Source organism: Ylistrum balloti, unplaced genomic scaffold (genome assembly GCF_031769215.1).
Source record: "Ylistrum balloti isolate Yb309-2 unplaced genomic scaffold, AGI_CSIRO_Ybal_v1 Utg370626, whole genome shotgun sequence".
NCBI lineage: Eukaryota > Metazoa > Mollusca > Bivalvia > Pectinida > Pectinidae > Ylistrum > Ylistrum balloti.
Window position 1 is genome coordinate 61,301 of NW_026782383.1, and position 20,320 is coordinate 81,620.

A 20,320-nucleotide genomic window follows, 5' to 3' on the forward strand; every position below is an offset into this window, starting at 1 on the left:
ATCGAACTCTAAATTTGTCTGTTATCGGTGTTATTCACTGGTGTGTCTGTTGTACTGTCTTTCAAAAGTACGCAGTAGCTGAAAAAGAAATAGTTTTCTTCTTTTTTTTTCCAGAATGAAAGTGGCACACAATATTGGATAATTTGTATTACAATAACTATGCACTCGGTTGGATAATTTACCACAGCAGTTAACGTGTTAATTTTGAACATTTTCAGCTTTGAATGTCGTTCATTTTAAAAACACTTAGTTATGCACTTCTGGAGAGAAAAAAAACCTTTACAAGTTATTTCTTTATAAAGAGATATACAAACCGAGATTTTAAGTTATCTCCCTTTCTGTTAGATGTTCGTGGCTTAATCGGATAGGCTAATGTATATTCGAGTTAATTCCCTTTAGCCATATACACGAAAAGGACATCTGCAGGCATCTGTAACGTCGAATTAGAAATACTTGAAGGGTAAACCGCATGAAAGATGATTTCTACTTTAATAGACAAATAAAAATCTTGTTGATTTAAACATAGTTTATCATCAGTGGTAAATAAATGGACCAGAGACAAGTTCTAGCAACTTATGAACTCTTCTCCATAAATAAAATTACAAAAAAATAATATACTGCACGTGACATATTTCTACTATAAATATGAAGATAAGCAATTCGTAGACGTACAATTGTAAGTTTAAATCATTTTGTCAAAAGGAGGAAAAGATGAGATGATAGGATGGAAAGAAAAGAAGAGAAAAAGAGATAGTATAGATTTTATATCAATTCAGTGCCGACTCTAAACAGTTCAGAATTAATTAGTGTTAAAACTCTTTGTTTGTTTTGTAATTTTTTGAACAGATTTAACAATATTGAAATTGTTATCATATGAGTAAACATCAATGTCGTCCCATAAGATAGTTTCCATACGTCTAAACCACGCGAATAATCAAACAACATGTGTCTACAATTAGAAAATAATGAACACGTAAGGAAATAATGCCTTGCGTCTACAATACCATCACCACACGAACAATGCGGGGATTGGCAAATACCTACCCTATATAAATCTGAACGTCAGCTTAAACAGCTCAACATGCGTAATTTTTTTACCTTGGGCTAAGATTTAATATAAAACGTGCAACATTGTTTTTTGTTACTTGAAGCCTGACTGATTAGTATTGGTTTTACATAGTATGTGGTCTATAAGACGGCTAGAAGTGTCAATGACACGTGTAGGTGACAAGATAACCTACTTGAGATTAAACAATTTCTAATTATCCTTGTAGGATTTACCCAAAGCACTATTGTGGTCGTGGCAACCACAGGGGTCCTCCCTAGTAAAGGTGCTCCACCTCCTGACCTATTCCTGTCTCTCTGGACTATCCAGCTAAAGCTTTCTCTGAATCGGTGACAGAATCATCTAACCAAGCTTCGGTGATAGATATTACTCCTGCTTTGGGAAAATCTGTTAATAGCTCAAGTTCATGGATTTTTGGTAGCAAAGAGAGGACATTTAAGTGCAGAAAATGAAGACCTTTCTGCTTGAGACAATCAAATTCATCATAATGTTTCTGTTTTGCATTTGTAGAAGAGGTTGACGAGTTCTCAAAATGGTCACTTTCATTGCTCATTTGCTGATTTGTACTTTTGAGACTTTCCTCGCTCAAGGTGGACGTTCAACTTCGAACACGTATTCCCCCGATGTGTTGTTATCCTGCTTTGATTTGGCTTCGCTTCAAAGCCTCTTTTCTTCGTCCCTTTCTGCCATAGTCAGATCATTGGTAATTCGAAAGTTCTTGAATTCTCCGCTGTTCCCAAGGTTCTTGATATTATTAAATAGAGTTCTTTTTATTTCTGGTGATGCTAGTATAGACCTGTTTTTTATCTTGCCATTTTCATCTTTGGTGAATTTTCCTAGTCGGAAGCATTTTAGGCTGTCTTTCTCTTGGACTTCACATCTTGCCAGGATCCTGTTCACAGCTTTTGTATCATGGGATACTCTTTAGTTTCGTACTTTTGTATCTTTTCTCCTACTCCAAAGATAACAACATTACTTTCCCATGATTTCCGTTCATTTGTTTCCTTCAAGATTGCTTTGACATTCTCCGGTTCGTTAGGCTTTCCTTGATTGACATTGGACTCCATTGTTGACTGAGATCACTTACCATTTCCTTGTCACATTTCTGTGATGTTTGTTGCTCCATTATTGTGATTTATTCCTCGTATCCCTCTGTTAGCTTTTTGCATATATCCTCGATCTTTTTAATAATATTCGTTTTGATATTAATTCTAACTTGCGGTTTGCAGCTGGTGCAAAACCACATAGAGTCTGAATTTTGAAGGAAAGAATATTCCTTAGAAAATTTGACCAAACATAAGTGCAAGCTGCACCGTTCGCATCCCAGTATTTTCTGCATAAGCACTGGAGAATATTTCGTTGCAGAGATGGCATTTCCATTGGTTCTCGGCGACATCAGCGTCGCTGTTGGAAGGCGAAATGTATCCTAGGTTGCCTTTTTGGCTGCTAGTTGCTATGGCTTTAAGTCCTTTCCCTGAGGATTTGCTATCTAAACTGTAGCTGGAAGGCCTTTGTCGTCGATTTCTGGCTCGTTGCTATGGCTGCTGCCGCCATATTGTTTCGTCTTCCGCGAGGACATCCCCTACAAAAGCGTTGAAAACTCATTAAAAAAAACCCCGATCGAGTGATTCAAAGTGATGGACTAACGATTTAAGTTAAGAGAATGTTACCCTTAACATTCCCGTAGTCAACTGTTCGGAAAAAGATGTAAAATTCGATTTTTCTCTCGGACCGAAAATTTCCGATTGTTCCGCGAAAATACGAAACTACTACTGTTGCCATTTACTTTAAAAATGTTTAAGTTTTTATTACACACAACAGTTACTCGAAGAATGACTTACAAAAATAACTTAAGCGGCATTCAACGAAAATGTCTGTTTTGTGTGTGGATGTGTGTGTGTGTGTGTGTGTGTGTGTGTGTGTGTGTGTGTGTGTGTGTGTGTGTGTGTGTGTGTGTGTGTGTGTGTGTGTGTGTGTGTGTGTGTGTGTGTGTGTGTGTGTGTGTGTGTGTGTGTGTGTGTGTGTGTGTGTGTGTGTGTGTGTGTGTTTGTGTGTGTGTTTTCCTTTATTTTTGTTTTGTGTTGTTTTTCTCTCTCTATCAAAATTTCTGTTCTCGTCAATCATTCTCACGTTTCATCGTACAGCAAAATTTTCAGAACACATACATGATGGAGAAAACGAAACAGTCTACATGTCTACTAAGAAAACAAAATATCTTCATAAACTAAGTAGGAACAAAACCTTGTCTATCATCAGGAAACAGTTACACGAGAGCAAATACATACGTAATGACTGAACATAGAATTTAGGATGTTTTCCGACGATGTCCGGAATGGATAAGCAACACGTGGATATTTGAGCCGACATCAGTAAATAATATGCCTTAGTTTATAAAACTTGTGCTGTTTAGAAATGATACCGATGGTTTCGTTTGATGATGGTTGGTTGAAAGCAGAACCAACATACATGTGCAGTTGTGCACCAATCACTTTCTTAAACATTCCTTCTCGATTTTGTCTTTGATCAATCGACATCTTACAGGAAAATTGTGATATTGGGAACAGGTCTTTGATTCTTGAATCGGCGGGAAGTCGTCCATGTTTTGGCTTGAAAAATTATGGTGGATTTTCCGATAAGACAGCGAGCAAGTGGAAAGACAACCGACAGCTTTCTTGTTATCACCTTTAAACCTACCGGTTACCATGGCGGTGTTTGTTGTCTCTTAAGTGAAACTGTTCAGTTGATAAACCTTGAACTGGCATTCGACTCAATGACGCAAATCGCGATGAGATATAAATACACGGTACATCCGCTCTGATCTTATTTGTGCTGCAGGCTTGTCAAAGGTAGGTTTCCCTTAAAACATTTCAACGATTTGAAACCGTGCACCCAGCCTCTTTATGAACACATTATAGACATTTTTACTTTTGGAATATGGTTTGCTTTCGTTTACAAAATATATTGTCAGGACGTAATAATTGTGTATATGTTCTATCGTTAGGTTTCTCAATAATCTCCGGAATGTTCTGATGCGTTGAAAGCTAAAAAAAGTGTATGTACAGGTAAGATGTAAATAACATAACTTGGGCTGTACGTACAAAGTGATATTGATTTATTTTCTCGTAACTCTACAATGTTACATTCTATAACAGCTGTATGATCGAATATTACTCAATAAATAATTCGTCTATTACTTAAGTTGTTTCAAAGATGTTCCTCATTTGTACGTCTTTTGATAAAAATAAATTTTGGCAAGAAATGTATATGATTGGTCAATTGTACTGTGAAGAATGGATCTGATTGGTCAGTTTGTGCAGTGAAGAATGGAGCAAACATAAGGAAGTTCTGACATTTTTGAGTCAGTTTTTTGAAAAGTGCTTTTCCCTCTACGTATCTTTCCACCAGTAGAGTTGTACATGTCTAATCAGGTTACTGACTATTTCCTTTGTTCTCTTTCAGGCGTGAGCGATTTTCGAAAGAAACCATACGGAAAAACAACAAGTAAGTATGTTTTGTTATTTTGGTCGACATGCATGGCTGACTTTACACAACACAGCTGTAACGGAATATTCTCTGTTTGCTTTCTTTTTTGAATGACAAATTAACTATATAACTTTATGAAGATAATTTTATACTAACTAATAATTTATCTAGAATCTACCTGAGTGATCTGTTACCTATGATATGACCTGTTTGGCATGTTACCAGGATGTTTACATGTGTATAAAAACATGTCAACACAATAACAAACTCAAATTCGGTGTAACTATGAGCAAAGGAAAGATTGACACGGAGACTCCTAAAAAGGACAATTAGAATAAGACCACGTGATGTGACTTATCCTAGAGTTTTTCTTCGGGTTGGTAATATATGTCTTGAATACATAAGCCAGTTATAGAATTACGTGTGATGTTACGATGACTTTACCGTCACTTTCGATAAAATATTAATGTGAAGTGTATCTGCATAAAGTGTACGACACTAACACAGAATCACGGGACATTTTTGGTGATATTTCATCCTATGTACGTTAAGATGGCTATTGTAATGAATACACGTCACAGTAATGATCTTCCATTTGTCCATTTGTTTAAAAACTTGGTCATACATTTCCGAATGTATGCCCCCCTCGTTCCTGTTCAGTACCGGCTTGCTACGAAGTATCCAGAAGTCCCTTTTTCATTTGACGTTTAAAAAAGGTAGTTTCCCTTTTCTACTTCTTTAGCATTGTCCCAATCAATGCCAATTTTTCCGGTGTGACGTGACCTATCAGTGCCGATTTGTGTTTCAGGAATCCCAGATCGACATTCCTCTGTCCATGTTAAAAAATGTCATCGTAAGACAGTCAATCCAGTCCCATACGTAAGGCACAAAAACTAAGTATTAAAGGTCAAAAAATATTAAAAAGATATGAAAATTAAATTCGATCGGAAGAAGGACCTAATTCATTTGAATGGGGGTTCTTTTTGAATCATGAAAAACATCCCCTTATATTTATTTATTATTGTTTACTGAAGCAGAAAGTGTTGAAAAGTTGAATTTCATAGCATTATCAATTATTTGCTGAGCAGACTTGAGGACGCTCAGGGAAAATTTTGCATTTCATATTTTTTTTCTTCTGATTATCCCAGTATCATTCTACATTCTTACTTTCTAATGAAGAAGAAATTTGAGAAGAATATTTGCTATTTATGAAAATGTTAGGAATAATTAGATGTAGTAGAAATGAATATTTCCTGTTTCTATTATTTTGACATCGTGGATACTCCTGAGGCTACGATCACTTTCGATATTTGCACTTATGAAACATTTCCTGGCAAATTGAAGTCACAAGTGAAGTTATTTGATTGGTTTAGAGAGCAAATTTCAGGAGAAAAAACTGACAAATCACAGAGTGATATGCTCCTTTGAGGATTACAAACTTCAATGCCAGTACTACATACCGTTATGCGCCCTCGAAACACATTTGCTGTACGTCATTGATCAAATTAGTCTTTTTGTCTTATCCACAAGGTATCGCAAATGGAATCTTCAGTTTTTTGTATATTTTTTACATCATCACCCCTGCATCCCCAACCTGTGGCATTTGCATATCTCAGTTGATTAGATAATCAAGGGCCCGGTATCGTTATCACGATTTTCGTGCAAGAAGTTGTCAACTGACGGACAAACTCGTAACAAAAGGTTTCCAAAGATGCAGGTTGATGAAAAATATGAAGGCGTTTTACGGTTGTCATAGTGATCTGATTGAGAAATATTCTATTTCTTGTGCGCCATGAAGCTGGACATGTTTGACGTTTGTTAGTTTGCCTATTGGTTCTGTTGTTGTATACATTGTTCTCATTTAAGAACGTAACATTACTTACTTGGATTGACCAAGGTTTACACGGCGGGTATTGTCGATGAAGCAGAAGACGCTCCCTCTTTCGGAACGCCTGGTCTTATTCTCTTTGTACTTTTTCAGCAGTCTCCATATAAAGCTTTCTTTTGTTGATATTTCCCCCTATTTTCATTGAATTTGAGTTTTATTGATGATATGTTGATATAGTGGTATTTTTGTTGCTAAGGAATTCAGAGAGCGGTAGTGATTCTTAAAGAGTTGTTTTTTCCGGAGTTCTTCAACTGTCACTGTTCTGAAGGGAAAAAAATTAAAAAAATCAAAGACATCTATCTTGAAAATTCAATTTAAGGAGAAATTTGTGGTTCGTCCAAGGACTTGTAAAAGACATCTTTTTATGAAAATGTATTGCTCTCTCGTGACAGATAAAAAAGTTTAATGTACGAAATTCGACATCATCATATATAAAAATCCACATTGAGGAATCAAATGAAATATGTACCTATGCTTTGGTATACTTGCTCGCTGTACATAAATACTTTCAATATAAGCAATCTTGTATACTGGCCGGTGTCAGTACTTCAAAAATAACTATTTTCACAATTTTAAATACTAGCCAGTGGTAGTGCTGGAAAATACCTTTGATTTGTATAAGCATTTTTTCACTAATGACTGTAAGTACAGGAAAATACCTCCGATTTTATCAGCAATTTTGTATATAATTGGCGTTTTCACATGAAGTCACGTGACCAGTAAAATTAAACAGTCGAGCCAGTTTCACGTAAAATGTCTTTAATAAATTTATTGTTGACAAGTCCTGTCTTTAATAGATTTATCTTGACAAGCCATGCGTTAGATAAGCTCAACATGTAAAGGACATGGTCACGTGAATTCCTGTATGTCGTTCCTATAGCATAGTATGCGGAGTTTCGTTTTAAAAACACTCGTCTCATTTTCAGAATGTGACATGACCAGGACAGACCTAATTAGCACGTTTCAATGTTAAAGTAAAAAACGCTTACCATTTCGAAACACGTCGCTTTATTTGCAGACGTATTTAATTTTATGAATTCCTTATGTTTGTTGGAAGGCACTTTCACTTGTACGTCTTTTTGTTTTTGTTTTATAATCTTTGATTCAACTGTATCTAACCTTAAACGTGCCCGTTAAAAATCTTTGGTCCTACTGTATGTAAATCTAAATTTGTATTAGAAGATGCAATTTATGTGTGCTTCTTCTTTACAATCTTTGGCCCTACTGTACGGTTTTTTTTTCTCTTTACATTTTGTTCTTATGTTTTGTTCTCATTTCAACAATGCTGTGTTATTATTGTTTGATCTGTCAGTATTCACATGGTTTTCTTTTGCATACTGTTTACACAGCAATCCTTGCGGATTGTGGTAATTTGTGAATAAGCGATAGTATGTTAAACCTGTCTCGTACTTCACGTAGTTATAATACCCCCGGCTAACACTGCTGTTGGTTTCTCCCATCTTCCTGTGAGGAAATATTGAAGGGACGTTTACATCTTATTCTGTTTACTATGATTGTGTCCTACTGGGCATCCGTCCTCATATGACCAAGCTGTTGCAAGGACGTTAAACTCCTTTAAAACAAACCACAGACACTTGAAATATGCATTCACGTATAAACTAGATATATTTCCTGTCTGCGCTTTCTTTCTGTACGTTATTTTCCAATGACGTCAGCCCTAAAAAATCTAAAACACCGAATTTGATTGCAAAACGCATGCTTTTCCTTGATTTAATAAACATTATTACAGACACAAACTTTTATCGTCATGGAAATTCTTGTCTTCTATCCTTTAGGTCACCATGAGGGCGTTAGCTGTCGTGCTGGTTTTGATTTTGTCTCCAGTCGTACAATCGATTAGAAGTAAACACGAGATGGAGGGAACCTCTCCGTCTACTTTATCTAACGGTATATTTGATACCGGAGAGGGAGCTACCAAACGTCTTCTGCATCCTGACTATTTTCCTCCGATACGCAGATTCATCAAATGGCGATCTTGGAATATACAATCATTGAGACGGCTTTCACAGTTTAGCAAAATACACATGATCAAACCAAACCAGAGTCATCATCATCGTCATCACCACAACAGAAAGTCTCCTTTCCGTTATGGGAAATGAATTGATCAAACAACAGAAAATCGGCATGTTTTATTGACCCGGCGATAATTCAATCATTTGATGTAATTATGTCGATCCTTTGACCCATTTGATGTACTGTCTATTTATCCATATCAGACAATTTAGTGTGGAAGTAAGAGAGGAGATGCAACTGATTCCAAAGATTTTCGACCCAATAGGCGACATTTAGAGATATATTACTAAACACTGTACATCACTTCCTTGACCGCTTACAACATTGCAAATCGGTCCGCTAAGACCATCAAGTTGAGCCTTTGTAAATATGACCGAACTACCAGACGGTAACTCATATCAGGAGCTGTTGGAGTCAAGCTGGATAGCAGTATTATATAACGACAGATGTATTGTATACATGTATAACTGAATGATATTGAGGTTTGGTACAGCAGACACGTGGTATGGCGGTCGAAGTGAAACATTTTATAAAAATAAACAGATATAAAAGTGTAAGGAAAATGATCTTTGGTACATGGTTTATATTCATCAGTTTCCTACAGAAACATTCAGAAACAGAGAGAAAAAGTAAAGAAAATATATATGTATAGTATATTTGTATGTATGAAATAATGCGCCAGCTGACCTTCGCTCTCTTGAGTCGTAACCGGTCACCTCGTCCAGTCTATTTCCCAGTCCGCCATTTCTACCTAAAGTATTCCTTTATTACTCGGTTACATAGCCTTATCATTGATGTACTTCCCCTGGAACTCGTTTGTGAGGGTTATATAATGTTGTAGTTCTACGAAATAAAGATAGCTCTGAGAAACAAAACAGTTGTTGCCGATTCACTATTTTACATCGACGCGAGCATCTCGACGCCGCCATCTTGTTACCGCGAGCAATTAAGCCGACGACGTTTGAACGTGATTTTGGAGCTAATAAGTTATTTTCCAAAAATTGTTATTTCGAATAAAAAGAAATTTTATTTGATGGTATAAAAATCTTCTTCAATCTATTATAAAGTGACAACGAGAGAGTTTATTTTGTAATCATCATCGTTTAAAAGCTTTGCAATACTGACTCTTCAAAACGTTAGAACATCACAGACAACCGCACTGATATAACAATGGAAAACATCCGACACATGAATTTGACATTAAATAACGTGTATTTCTGGGAGTAATGAATTTGACATTAAATAACGTGTATTTCTGGGAGTAATGAATTTGACATTAAATAACGTGTATTTCTGGGAGTAATCTTAGAAAAATGTCCCAGTGTTGTCAGATAATCTAATTTAGTCACAACGTATTCAGCTGTTGTTTAGTCACAACGGTCATTAACATAAAATTGATATTATACATACATAAATATAAATACTTATCTAATTATTACCATCATTATTATTACCAGCTAACCGTTAATAAATTTTATATATCACTGCATCTTAAATATCTAAGTCATAGGCGGTTTTTAAGGGTCTGCAAAATATCATTTCATTTTGTAGTGGTTACGTTGTTCAATGACTAAGAAGCAACATGCAATATACTTAAACTAATTTAAGTAAATATCCATGTTAAGTGATTATTAGTACAATCTGATAAAACCGACTTTTTATCAGATTGAATTCACCATAAGTAATTTAATAGTATTTAATATGAGACTGTTAATGGGAGATGAATCCATATAAGGAATAGAATTGAAATCGCATGTATTTCGGCTATTTATCCCGCGTTGTTGAATCATCTGTAGTCAACATGCATTCAGATCAGTTGTTGTGTAGTGGCTACGGTAAATTAGTAATATGATATAAATGTCTATATAATCATCATTGTTGTTCTTCCGACGCACTTTGTCCGAAACATTCCTAGAAAAGCGACATTTTGATTCAAGCAAAACATTGCATTAAAGTAGATGGTTATGCGGGGTTGCGCTTTTGTTTATTCTTTTTTTCAATCGACATCAAATGTGGCGGATAGAGCCCCCGATTGGTTTAAATATAACAGGCATTTACTCAAAAATTGTTATAAAGATTGAAATAAAACTTAGTGTGAACATTGATGACCATATCAAGATATGTTTTAGGCATATTTTTGTTTTCCAAATCCAAGATGGCCGCCACAGGAAATGCTGTTCAATTCTTGTGAAAATTGACACATAACTTTTGTTTGATATAAGGAACACAACGGTTGTATATTTTTAATCTATAAATATCTTGAAATTCATATCTTTAGGACACTTCATAGAAAACTCTCGTCGCTCAACATTTTGGATAATGCTTCAGTAACCAGTTTCTGTTTGAACACCTTTCATGCAATGATTTTTTAGTAACTGTAGAAAATTAAGTTTTTACTGAATTGAAAGCAAGTCACTAGACAACCAAACTACCATATATTCAGATTGTTTGCATTTACTTGGGCACTTTTGAACCTACCACATCTTATAGTCGTGATAAGACTTTGGAGTCCTGTTGAATCGGAACAGCAAAATGATGTACTTTATTTTCCATTTTTGTATTACACGATGCCTCTCTTGTCTATTAAATCGCCCCGCTAATTATCATTTTCGCCAAGCCAACAGGATAACTGTCTCCCTGTTATTGTTGGTCTTTCAGCGCCCCCGCAAACTCTGTCGTCTCAAAGATTCATGAACTCAACAGCTAACAATTGGAGCATTTTTCAGTTATTTAAAAAGTCAACGGGTGCTAATTAGACGGATAAATGTGTGAGACATATCGTACGTCACAATGACGCCCACAGATTTAACGGGAAACAGGAAACGTTGTAACATGTACAGCTAAACCGGACACTGACCTAGATACAAGTAGCGGAGATCAATCAAGGACACACAGATATCATTTCTGTTTTACATGAGATTTTAGTACAGCTGGATAGCAATTTTCGAAAAAAAAAAAAAAAAAAACAGAATAGGATACTTAGGGGAAAATTGTACCAAAGACACATGTAACTATGACCTTCAGTACAAATTGTTTTAACAAGAGAAAACAACGTTCATTCATTTTGGAATAAAACGTGATAGTGTACAGATTGGTAAGATGGTCTAATAGAAGACATATATAATTTAAAAAATGGTGCTCAAGATCAGTCAAAAGTGAAAACAGACAGTAACCCAGAATTGATATTACACAGAATGGCAGTGAAAAGTTTGGGTAAAGTTTAGGTTAAACAACAAGCCAGCAAAGAGAATGTTGGAATTTTCTCAATGGATTCTCGCGAAAAATAGTTAATTCAAAATAAATAGCGAGTCCTTGTGCGGTCATTAGCACCATATGGAACAGCCGTGCAAAATAGCCTTACATTTTGCCTTCGCTTTGCCTCGTTAAGTTTTACTGAGAACTCTTTTGTAGTTTTTGTTCATAATAAGTATCGAAATGTTCCAGAAACTTTGAAGTATCCAATTGATCATGTGAGGTTCAGGTAGATTACCTCAGAGGCTTGGTAGTAAAACAAATGCATATACGTTCTAAACCATTCTAAATCGCTCACCAATGTCATTTTGATTGCTGAAGTTATTCTACAAACGATTTTGATTTGCATCTACATGCAAAATGTTGCGCCAATCCAGAAATATAAATTCCCTGCGAGACAGCTCAACTGATTTTGATGTGAGTTTTATTACCAACGACTTATCACGTGATAGAATATCTGGGAGGATTTGTTTCATTACAAAAGTCCCGAAATAAAGCATGTAGATTATGTTTTTATATATATTCTACATGGCCCGAGTGATTTACAGAACGATATAAAATGAAAATACAGTCTTTGACAAGCCAGGGATTGGATATACGTGCTATTGTTGAGAGCAAATGTAGATTTAATCGTAAAATCAATGTTATTGGTTACATTTGCCTGATCTGCGTGTTGCCGAAATGGCTGCGTTAAGAAATGTTCTCATCACAACTTAGTACAAAGTATGTCGTTCCTAGGTAACGTACTCAGACAAATTAACGCTGAAGTCACCTGGTTATTTATTCAATACCAAGACATTTATTGTGTGTAAAACATGCGTTAATTTTCTAAGTTTTATCTTTGTTATTTGCACGGTACACTCCGTGAAGGGTAACGGTTTGATTATATGACGGTTGGAGAATGGCGTTAGTATAACTGATAAAATCTGATAGGATGTTTTCTTTTAGGGTGCGTTTTATGATGTTTTAACTTCATCTACACCTCGGCAATGCAACCTAATTTATTGTGTTTTACTAGAGCAATGAAAGATTATTGTTAACCTCAAAGTAACAGAATTTTTACCCAATTGTTCATTCTATTATCATTCCCTGATACCATACACCGTCCGGGTTGATTTATACCGGTACAATTCTGTACTGTACCATAAACCGTCCGGGTTGATTTATACCGGTACAATTCTGTACTGTATCATACACCGTCCAGGTTGATTTATACCGGTACAATTCTGTACTGTATCATACACCGTCCGGGTTAATTTATACCGGTACAATTCTGTACTGTACCATAAACCGTCCGGGTTGATTTATACCGGTACAATTCTGTACTGTATCATACACCGTCCAGGTTGATTTATACCGGTACAATTCTGTACTGTATCATACACCGTCCAGGTTGATTTATACCGGTACAATTCTGTACTGTATCATACACCGTCCGGGTTGATTTATACCGGTACAATTCATGTTCTGTACGATAAATTATAGGAGAAGACGGCTGGTTTCCTGGGCCAGTTTCGTTAATTGTTTTGTACGCCGTTGTTCGTTAAAATAAAATAATGGCGGATCTACCGATCTTAATTTTGCTTTTTGACAAACTTCGACAAGGCCTTTCTCGTCCTGTATTAATATTTACAAGTCTGTAATGATTTATGCCTGAAATGCTGCATTTTACCTACCGAAGAACCGCTTTATTAGTTATATCACGCGCTTATCTACCAAGTCTTTACTATTGTCAAACATTCATAGTAGATGTACTAAGATGGCAAGATAGTCTGTAGCACTACCTGTATAGGTTAACGCGATTGAATCCACTGTGAATGAACATCTCTAGGGTTGACAGAAGCACATTCTTTCCTGTTTAATGAGAACAGAAAAAGTAATGTGGAGGGAATTTGAATATTTTTTCTGACTGTATGCTTTTGTATCTGTGTAACGTTTCATCAGAACATTACTGTTTAAATGATAATATCGTTCTTAGGTAATCAAAAATATTAATACGGGAATATAACATTTATAATATTTCTTTTTATTCACGATAGTAAATCGCGCGTTTCACTCTCTCATAGTTATAGCACTACAGAATTTCTCAGTGGTTAAGGGGAGACAACTCCCACGAGATAAATCTTCTACTTTGTATTCATCAACACAGGTTAGAATACAGTATTGTAGGCAGCTAGATCTATGGATTAAAGAGACAAAATCTGTGTATATCTGTTATGTAAATGGATAAAATAACAGCTATGTACAAAACTAGATTGAGTAAGATTTACAATGTACATAGCGGTTGTGGTCTATGAAGCAGATATTGCTTTCCCTCCAGGAACACCTGGTCTTATTCCCATTGATACCCGCGTCAATTGTTCATTTTATTCTAAACTAAAAGTAGCGTTGTATAGCAACATTTCTAGATAAACTGTGTATTGAACAAATCTAGACAAAGTATGAAGTAGAGGTTTACACAGACAGTACAAGATAAACAGTGTATTGGACAAATCCAGACAAAGTATGAAGTAGAGGTGTACACAGACAGTACAAGATAAACTGTGTATTGGACAAATCTAGACAAAGTATGAAGTAGAGGTGTACACGATAGTACAGGATAAACTGTGTATTGGACAAATCTAGACAAAGTATGAAGTAGAGGTGTACACAGACAATACAAGATAAACAGTGTATTGGACAAATCTAGACAAAGTATGAAGTAGAGGTGTACACAGACATTACAAGATAAACTGTGTATTTCTCCAAATTAAACAAAGAAATCATTTTAACAATCGATCTCATAAAAACCTGAAATAAATAATGTTTTCTCTAGAAATACTGACGTTGCTGTTGTGTTTGAAACCAAGGTCATTCTCCTCAGTAACAAGAACAGTTTTCGCGATTTTTCATCTGTTCTTATCACAATCAAAACATCAGCTTGGAGTACCATCAACAGAGCGTGATGGATCGTTTGATCAACTTTATCTGAATTTGAATATTTTTCGACCTCTGAAACAGGCTTAACAAGACTATGTGGGTTTTTGCATTACACAATAAGTGATTTTCCGTGTTTCGTTCTGCTTATGTTGCCTCGTTAGTCTTTGGGTCCGATGTCAAACCGTTCTACGGTTGATTGTTCAATAGCATTGTTTTAACACTCCCCGTCATTGTTACGTCAGATATGACCACGTGACTTGTTTCATGGAAAAAGAAGGCGACAGTTAAGGGTTAACGAGAAATAAAGGGAGCGGGGGCAGGGGATTGGTTAAAACTACGAGGAAGTTGATGACACGATGGAACGTAGAGTGTCACAGAGGAGAGAGTACGACTGGGAGTTTGGGAGATTATGACTGGGAGGGGGACGGAAGGAAGAAGGGAAAGTGTGACTGACAGTCGGAGAAAAATGGAGTCGAGAGGGGACAGTATTTCTGACAGAGGGGAAAGGGGGTAAAATGCGACCGTGTAACAGGGTGGGGAGTGGACCGTGTAACAGAGGGGAGAGTGGACCGTGTAACAGGGTGGGGAGTGGACCGTGTAACAGAGGGGACAGTGGACCGTGTAACAGAGGGGAGAGTGGACCGTGTAACAGAGGGGAGAGTGGACCGTGTAACGGGGGTAAAATGCGACAGTGTAACAGGGTGGGGAGTGGACCGTGTAACAGAGGGGAGAGTGGACCGTGTAACAGAGGGGAGAGTGGACCGTGTAACAGAGGGGAGAGTGGACCGTGTAACAGAGGGGAGAGTGGACCGTGTAACGGGGGTAAAATGCGACCGTGTAACAGGGTGGGGAGTGGACCGTGTAACAGAGGGGAGAGTGGACCGTGTAACAGGGTGGGGAGTGGACCGTGTAACAGAGGGGAGAGTGGACCGTGTAACAGGGTGGGGAGTGGACCGTGTAACAGAGGGGACAGTGGACCGTGTAACAGAGGGGAGAGTGGACCGTGTAACAGAGGGGAGAGTGGACCGTGTAACAGGGTGGGGAGTGGACCGTGTAACAGAGGGGAGAGTGGACCGTGTAACAGAGGGGAGAGTGGACCGTGTAACAGAGGGGAGAGTGGACCGTGTAACAGAGGGGAGAGTGGACCGTGTAACAGAGGGGAGAGTGGACCGTGTAACAGAGGGGAGAGTGGACCGTGTAACGGGGGTCAGATGCGACCGTGTAACAGAGGGGAGAGTGGACCGTGACCGTAACAGACCGTGTAACAGGGAGAGTGGACCGTGTAACAGAGGTGAGAGTGGACCGTGTAACTGCGGGGTGAGTGGACCGTGTAACAGAGGGGACAGTGGACCGTGTAACAGAGGGGAGAGTGGACCGTGTAACAGAGGGGAGAGTGGACCGTGTAACAGGGTGGGGAGTGGACCGTGTAACAGAGGGGAGAGTGGACCGTGTAACAGGGTGGGGAGTGGACCGTGTAACAGACGGGACAGTGGACCGTGTAACAGAGGGGAGAGTGGACCGTGTAACAGAGGGGAGAGTGGACCGTGTAACGGGGGTAAAATGCGACAGTGTAACAGGGTAACAGAGGGGGGAGTGGACCGTGTAACAGAGGGGAGAGTGGACCGTGTAACAGAGGGGAGAGTGGACCGTGTAACGGGGGTAAAATGCGACCGTGTAACAAACAGGGTGGGGAGTGGACCGTGTAACAGAGGGTAACAGAGTGGGGAGTGGACCATGTACCAGAGGGGGAGTAACAGAGGGGAGAGACCGTGTAACAGAGGGGAGAGTGGCAGTGTGGACCGTGTAACAGGGTGGGGAGTGGACCGTGTAACAGAGGGGAGAGTGGACCGTGTAACAGGGTGGGGAGTGGACCGTGTAACAGAGGGGACAGTGGACCGTGTAACAGAGGGGAGAGTGGACCGTGTAACAGAGGAGAGAGTGGACCGTGTAACGGGGGTAAAATGCGACAGTGTAACAGGGTGGGGAGTGGACCGTGTAACAGAGGGGAGAGTGGACCGTGTAACAGAGGGGAGAGTGGACCGTGTAACGGGGGTAAAATGCGACAGTGTAACAGGTTGGGGAGTGGACCGTGTAACAGAGGGGAGAGTGGACCGTGTAACATAGGGGAGAGTGGACCGTGTAACAGAGGGGAGAGTGGACCGTGTAACATAGGGGAGAGTGGACCGTGTAACAGAGGGGGGAGTGGACCGTGTAACAGAGTGGGGAGTGGACCATGTAACAGAGGGGAGAGCGGACCGTGTAACAGAGGGGAGAGTGGACCGTGTAACAGAGGGGAGAGTGGACCGTGTAACAGAGGGGAGAGTGGGGGAGAGTGGACCGTGTAACAGAGGGGAGAGTGGACCGTGTAACAGAGGGGAGAGTGGACCGTGTAACAGAGGGGAGAGTGGACCGTGTAACAGAGTGGGGAGTGGACCGTGTAACAGAGGGGAGAGTGGACCGTGTAACAGAGTGGGGAGTGGACCGTGTAACGGAGGGGAGAGCGGACCGTGTAACAGAGTGGGGAGTGGACCGTGTAACAGACGGGAGAGTGGACCGTGTAACATAGGGGAGAGTGGACCGTGTAACAGAGGGGAGAGTGGACCGTGTACGATACGATACTACGATAGCACGATGCGATATCGTGGTATCGCATCGAGCTATCGTAGTATCGTATCGTTCTATCGTAATATCGCAATCTCGCTTCCCATTAAACGAAACGATATTACGATGTCCCGAATCAGCCACCATAGAGGGGAGAGTGGACGGCGTGACAGAGAGAGAGAGAGCATGACCGATGTGGCGATGTTGAAAGGGACGGCGTGTCGGAGGTTGGAGGGAAATAGGGGCAATGTGACAAAGAGGAGAGTGTGTATTGTGGTCGAGGGGAGATGGGACGAGGTATTGGAGGGGGACGGGGATGACGAGGATAGCGAAACTATCAAGAAAGTTTAAATGGCAAGGAAGTATTGTCCGCAGAAATAGGATTTACTGAACAGTGCCTATACATCTAAAATATATCAAACTGACTTTTGAACAATATTTATGCACGCTCTAATTGTCACGGCTATCTTTTACGCATGCGTGTTAACTATTTTGAATTCAAATAATTATCTCAAAATAATGTCTTGATAAATACAGTCTGTTATAGTTTCTGAATTTGATAAATCTGGGTATGGAACTTCCAGAATTTTTTCAAGCAAGGTAATTAAAGCTAACACATTTGGGTTAACACGAAAAGGATTAAGTATTTGCTTTCCAAACATTTGTCATCTTCAATTGAAACTTGATGAAGTGAAACTAACATTCACAAACGAAAATTAGATTGATTTGATATGTTTTTGTGAAACATTCCTAAATAGAAATGTTAAAACTATGACATATGACATAGACGGTTTTAAAATTGTCTATAACGATAGACAAACAGATAGATGTGGCGCTGGTCTCCTTTTATACACAAATATAAATATTTATTTCAAAGGAAGGAATGATTTTGAAATTACCATGTGTTTGTAAACGATACGGTTAAATTAAGATACAGAAAACAAATCCATTTCTGCTGTGTTTTATTTACAGACCACTTAATGAAACAAATGGTTGGAAATGATAAACTAGACGAAGAAATAACAAAGACATAAGATTATTCTACAGTATACATCAATTAAGTAATTTTAATATCGATATTTCAAATGGTTATATAATAAAATATTGAGAGGAGATTGTAAATAACTATTGGTTCACGAAAATGATTTCTGAACCTACAGGAATTCCAGAGAATTCAGCCACATTAATGTATCGTATATATTGTTCTAATCGACAGTTAATATCTGTGATAAAAGCCCCTAAAATCACAATAAGTGACCATTTTCCTGTTTTCCTAGAGAGATATTCGAAGCTTAAAATTGAATATGTAAATGAAGATCACAAATTAATCACATATAGATGTTTCAATTAATTTGACGTTTCCGCATTTCTGTACCATCTCGGTAATTCAGCCGTAAATATGTAGAGTAAATGAACGCTATAAATTGTGCAATGGGATAGTGGTGCAATGATTTACAGGAATTGTACCTAAACACGTGCCTTTTAAAAACTAAGAGAGAGTTAAGCGAGCTTATCAGCCGGACTGGTTTAATAAGGTAATTCAAAATGCAAAGAACCAAAGAATTTTTTTTCTATAAAAAAAAAAAAAAAAAAAATGGGCATTTTTAGACACTGGAGGAACGAAAAAAAAAATGTTCGTATTGAAAATCCAAATCTGAATTGTTAGAAAATGCTGTGAAAGACAACAAAAATTACCTCATATTTGTGGAACCATTTAACGGGTTGGAATGGAAATGGTAACAAGGATACTTTTCAATCAGATAATCTCATTGGAAAGCATTAAACGAACTGACACTCATGGTATTAACAAACGTTTAAACGACTACTGTGCTAATATATCGCGACTTATTGATCAATCTCCGTTTAATGAAGGGTATTTCTCTCGGTTGTAGATTCAAATCAATGAGGAACTTCAAGATAGCGTTTGTTTTTACATTACTCCAATTACTCAAGAAGTCATGCAATATATTGATAGATTCGACACTACCGGCAAAGATGGTGTAGGACCCCAAAATCCTAAAATTAAGCAAATGTATCATTGCTCTTTCGCTCACCCCTTGTAACAGTCTTAGCATTTGTACACGAGTAGTCCCTGCTAAATTAAAAACCGCGAGGGTAACTCCTATCTACAAAGGAGGTGACATTCACTGATAAATTAAAAACCGCGAGGGTAACTCCTATCCACAAAGGAGGTGACAGAGATACAGGGGTATTCCCTGATAAATTAACAACCGCGAGGGTAACTCCTATCTACAAAGGAGGTGACATTCCCTGATAAATTAAAAACCGCGAGGGTAACTCCTATCTACAAACGAGGTGATAGTCACTGGTAAATTAAATACCGCGAGGGTAACTCCTATCTACAAAGGAGGTGACAGTCACTGGTAAATTAAATACCGCGAGGGTAACTCCTATCTACAAAGGAGGTGACAGTCACTGGTAAATTAAATACCGCGAGGGTAACTCCTATCTACAAAGGAGGTGACATTCACTGATAAATTAAAAACCGCGAGGGTAACTCCTATCTACAAAGGAGGTGACAGTCACTGATAAATTAAATACCGCGAGGGTAACTCCTATCTACAAAGGAGGTGATAGTCACTGATAAATTAAATACCGCGAGGGTAACTCCTATCTACAAAGGAGGTGACATTCACTGATAAATTAACAACCGCGAGGGTAACTCCTATCTACAAAGGAGGTGACATTCACTGATAAATTAAATACCGCGAGGGTAACTCCTATCTGCAAAGGAGGTGACATTCACTGATAAATTAAAAACCGCGAGGGTAACTCCTATCTACAAAGGAAGTGACAGAGATACACGGGTATTCCCTGATAAATTAAATACCGCGAGGGTAACTCCTATCTACAAAGGAAGTGACAGAGATACACGGGTATTCCCTGATAAATTAAAAACCGCGAGGGTAACTCCTATCTACAAAGGAAGTGACATTCACTGATAAATTAAAAACCGCGAGGGTAACTCCTATCTACAAAGGAGGTGACATTCACTGATAAATTAAAAACCGCGAGGGTAACTCCTATCTACAAAGGAGGTGACATTCACTGATAAA

At 38.4% G+C, this 20,320-nt stretch overlaps 1 protein-coding gene across 1 annotated transcript; it reads left to right on the top strand.

Annotated features, from left to right (window-relative positions):
* Positions 1–15,157: 15,157 nt before the first annotated feature.
* LOC132557131 (S-antigen protein-like) lies at positions 15,158–15,889 on the top strand. Its single transcript, XM_060221620.1, has one exon. The coding sequence runs from the start codon at positions 15,158–15,160 to the stop codon at positions 15,887–15,889; it is 732 nt and encodes a 243-aa protein (XP_060077603.1).
* The last annotated feature ends 4,431 nt before the right edge of the window (positions 15,890–20,320 follow it).

Coding starts and splice junctions, on each gene's coding strand:
- LOC132557131 (XM_060221620.1), top strand. CDS start 15,158: ATGCGACCGTGTAACAGGGTGGGGAGTGGACCGTGTAACAGAGGGGAG.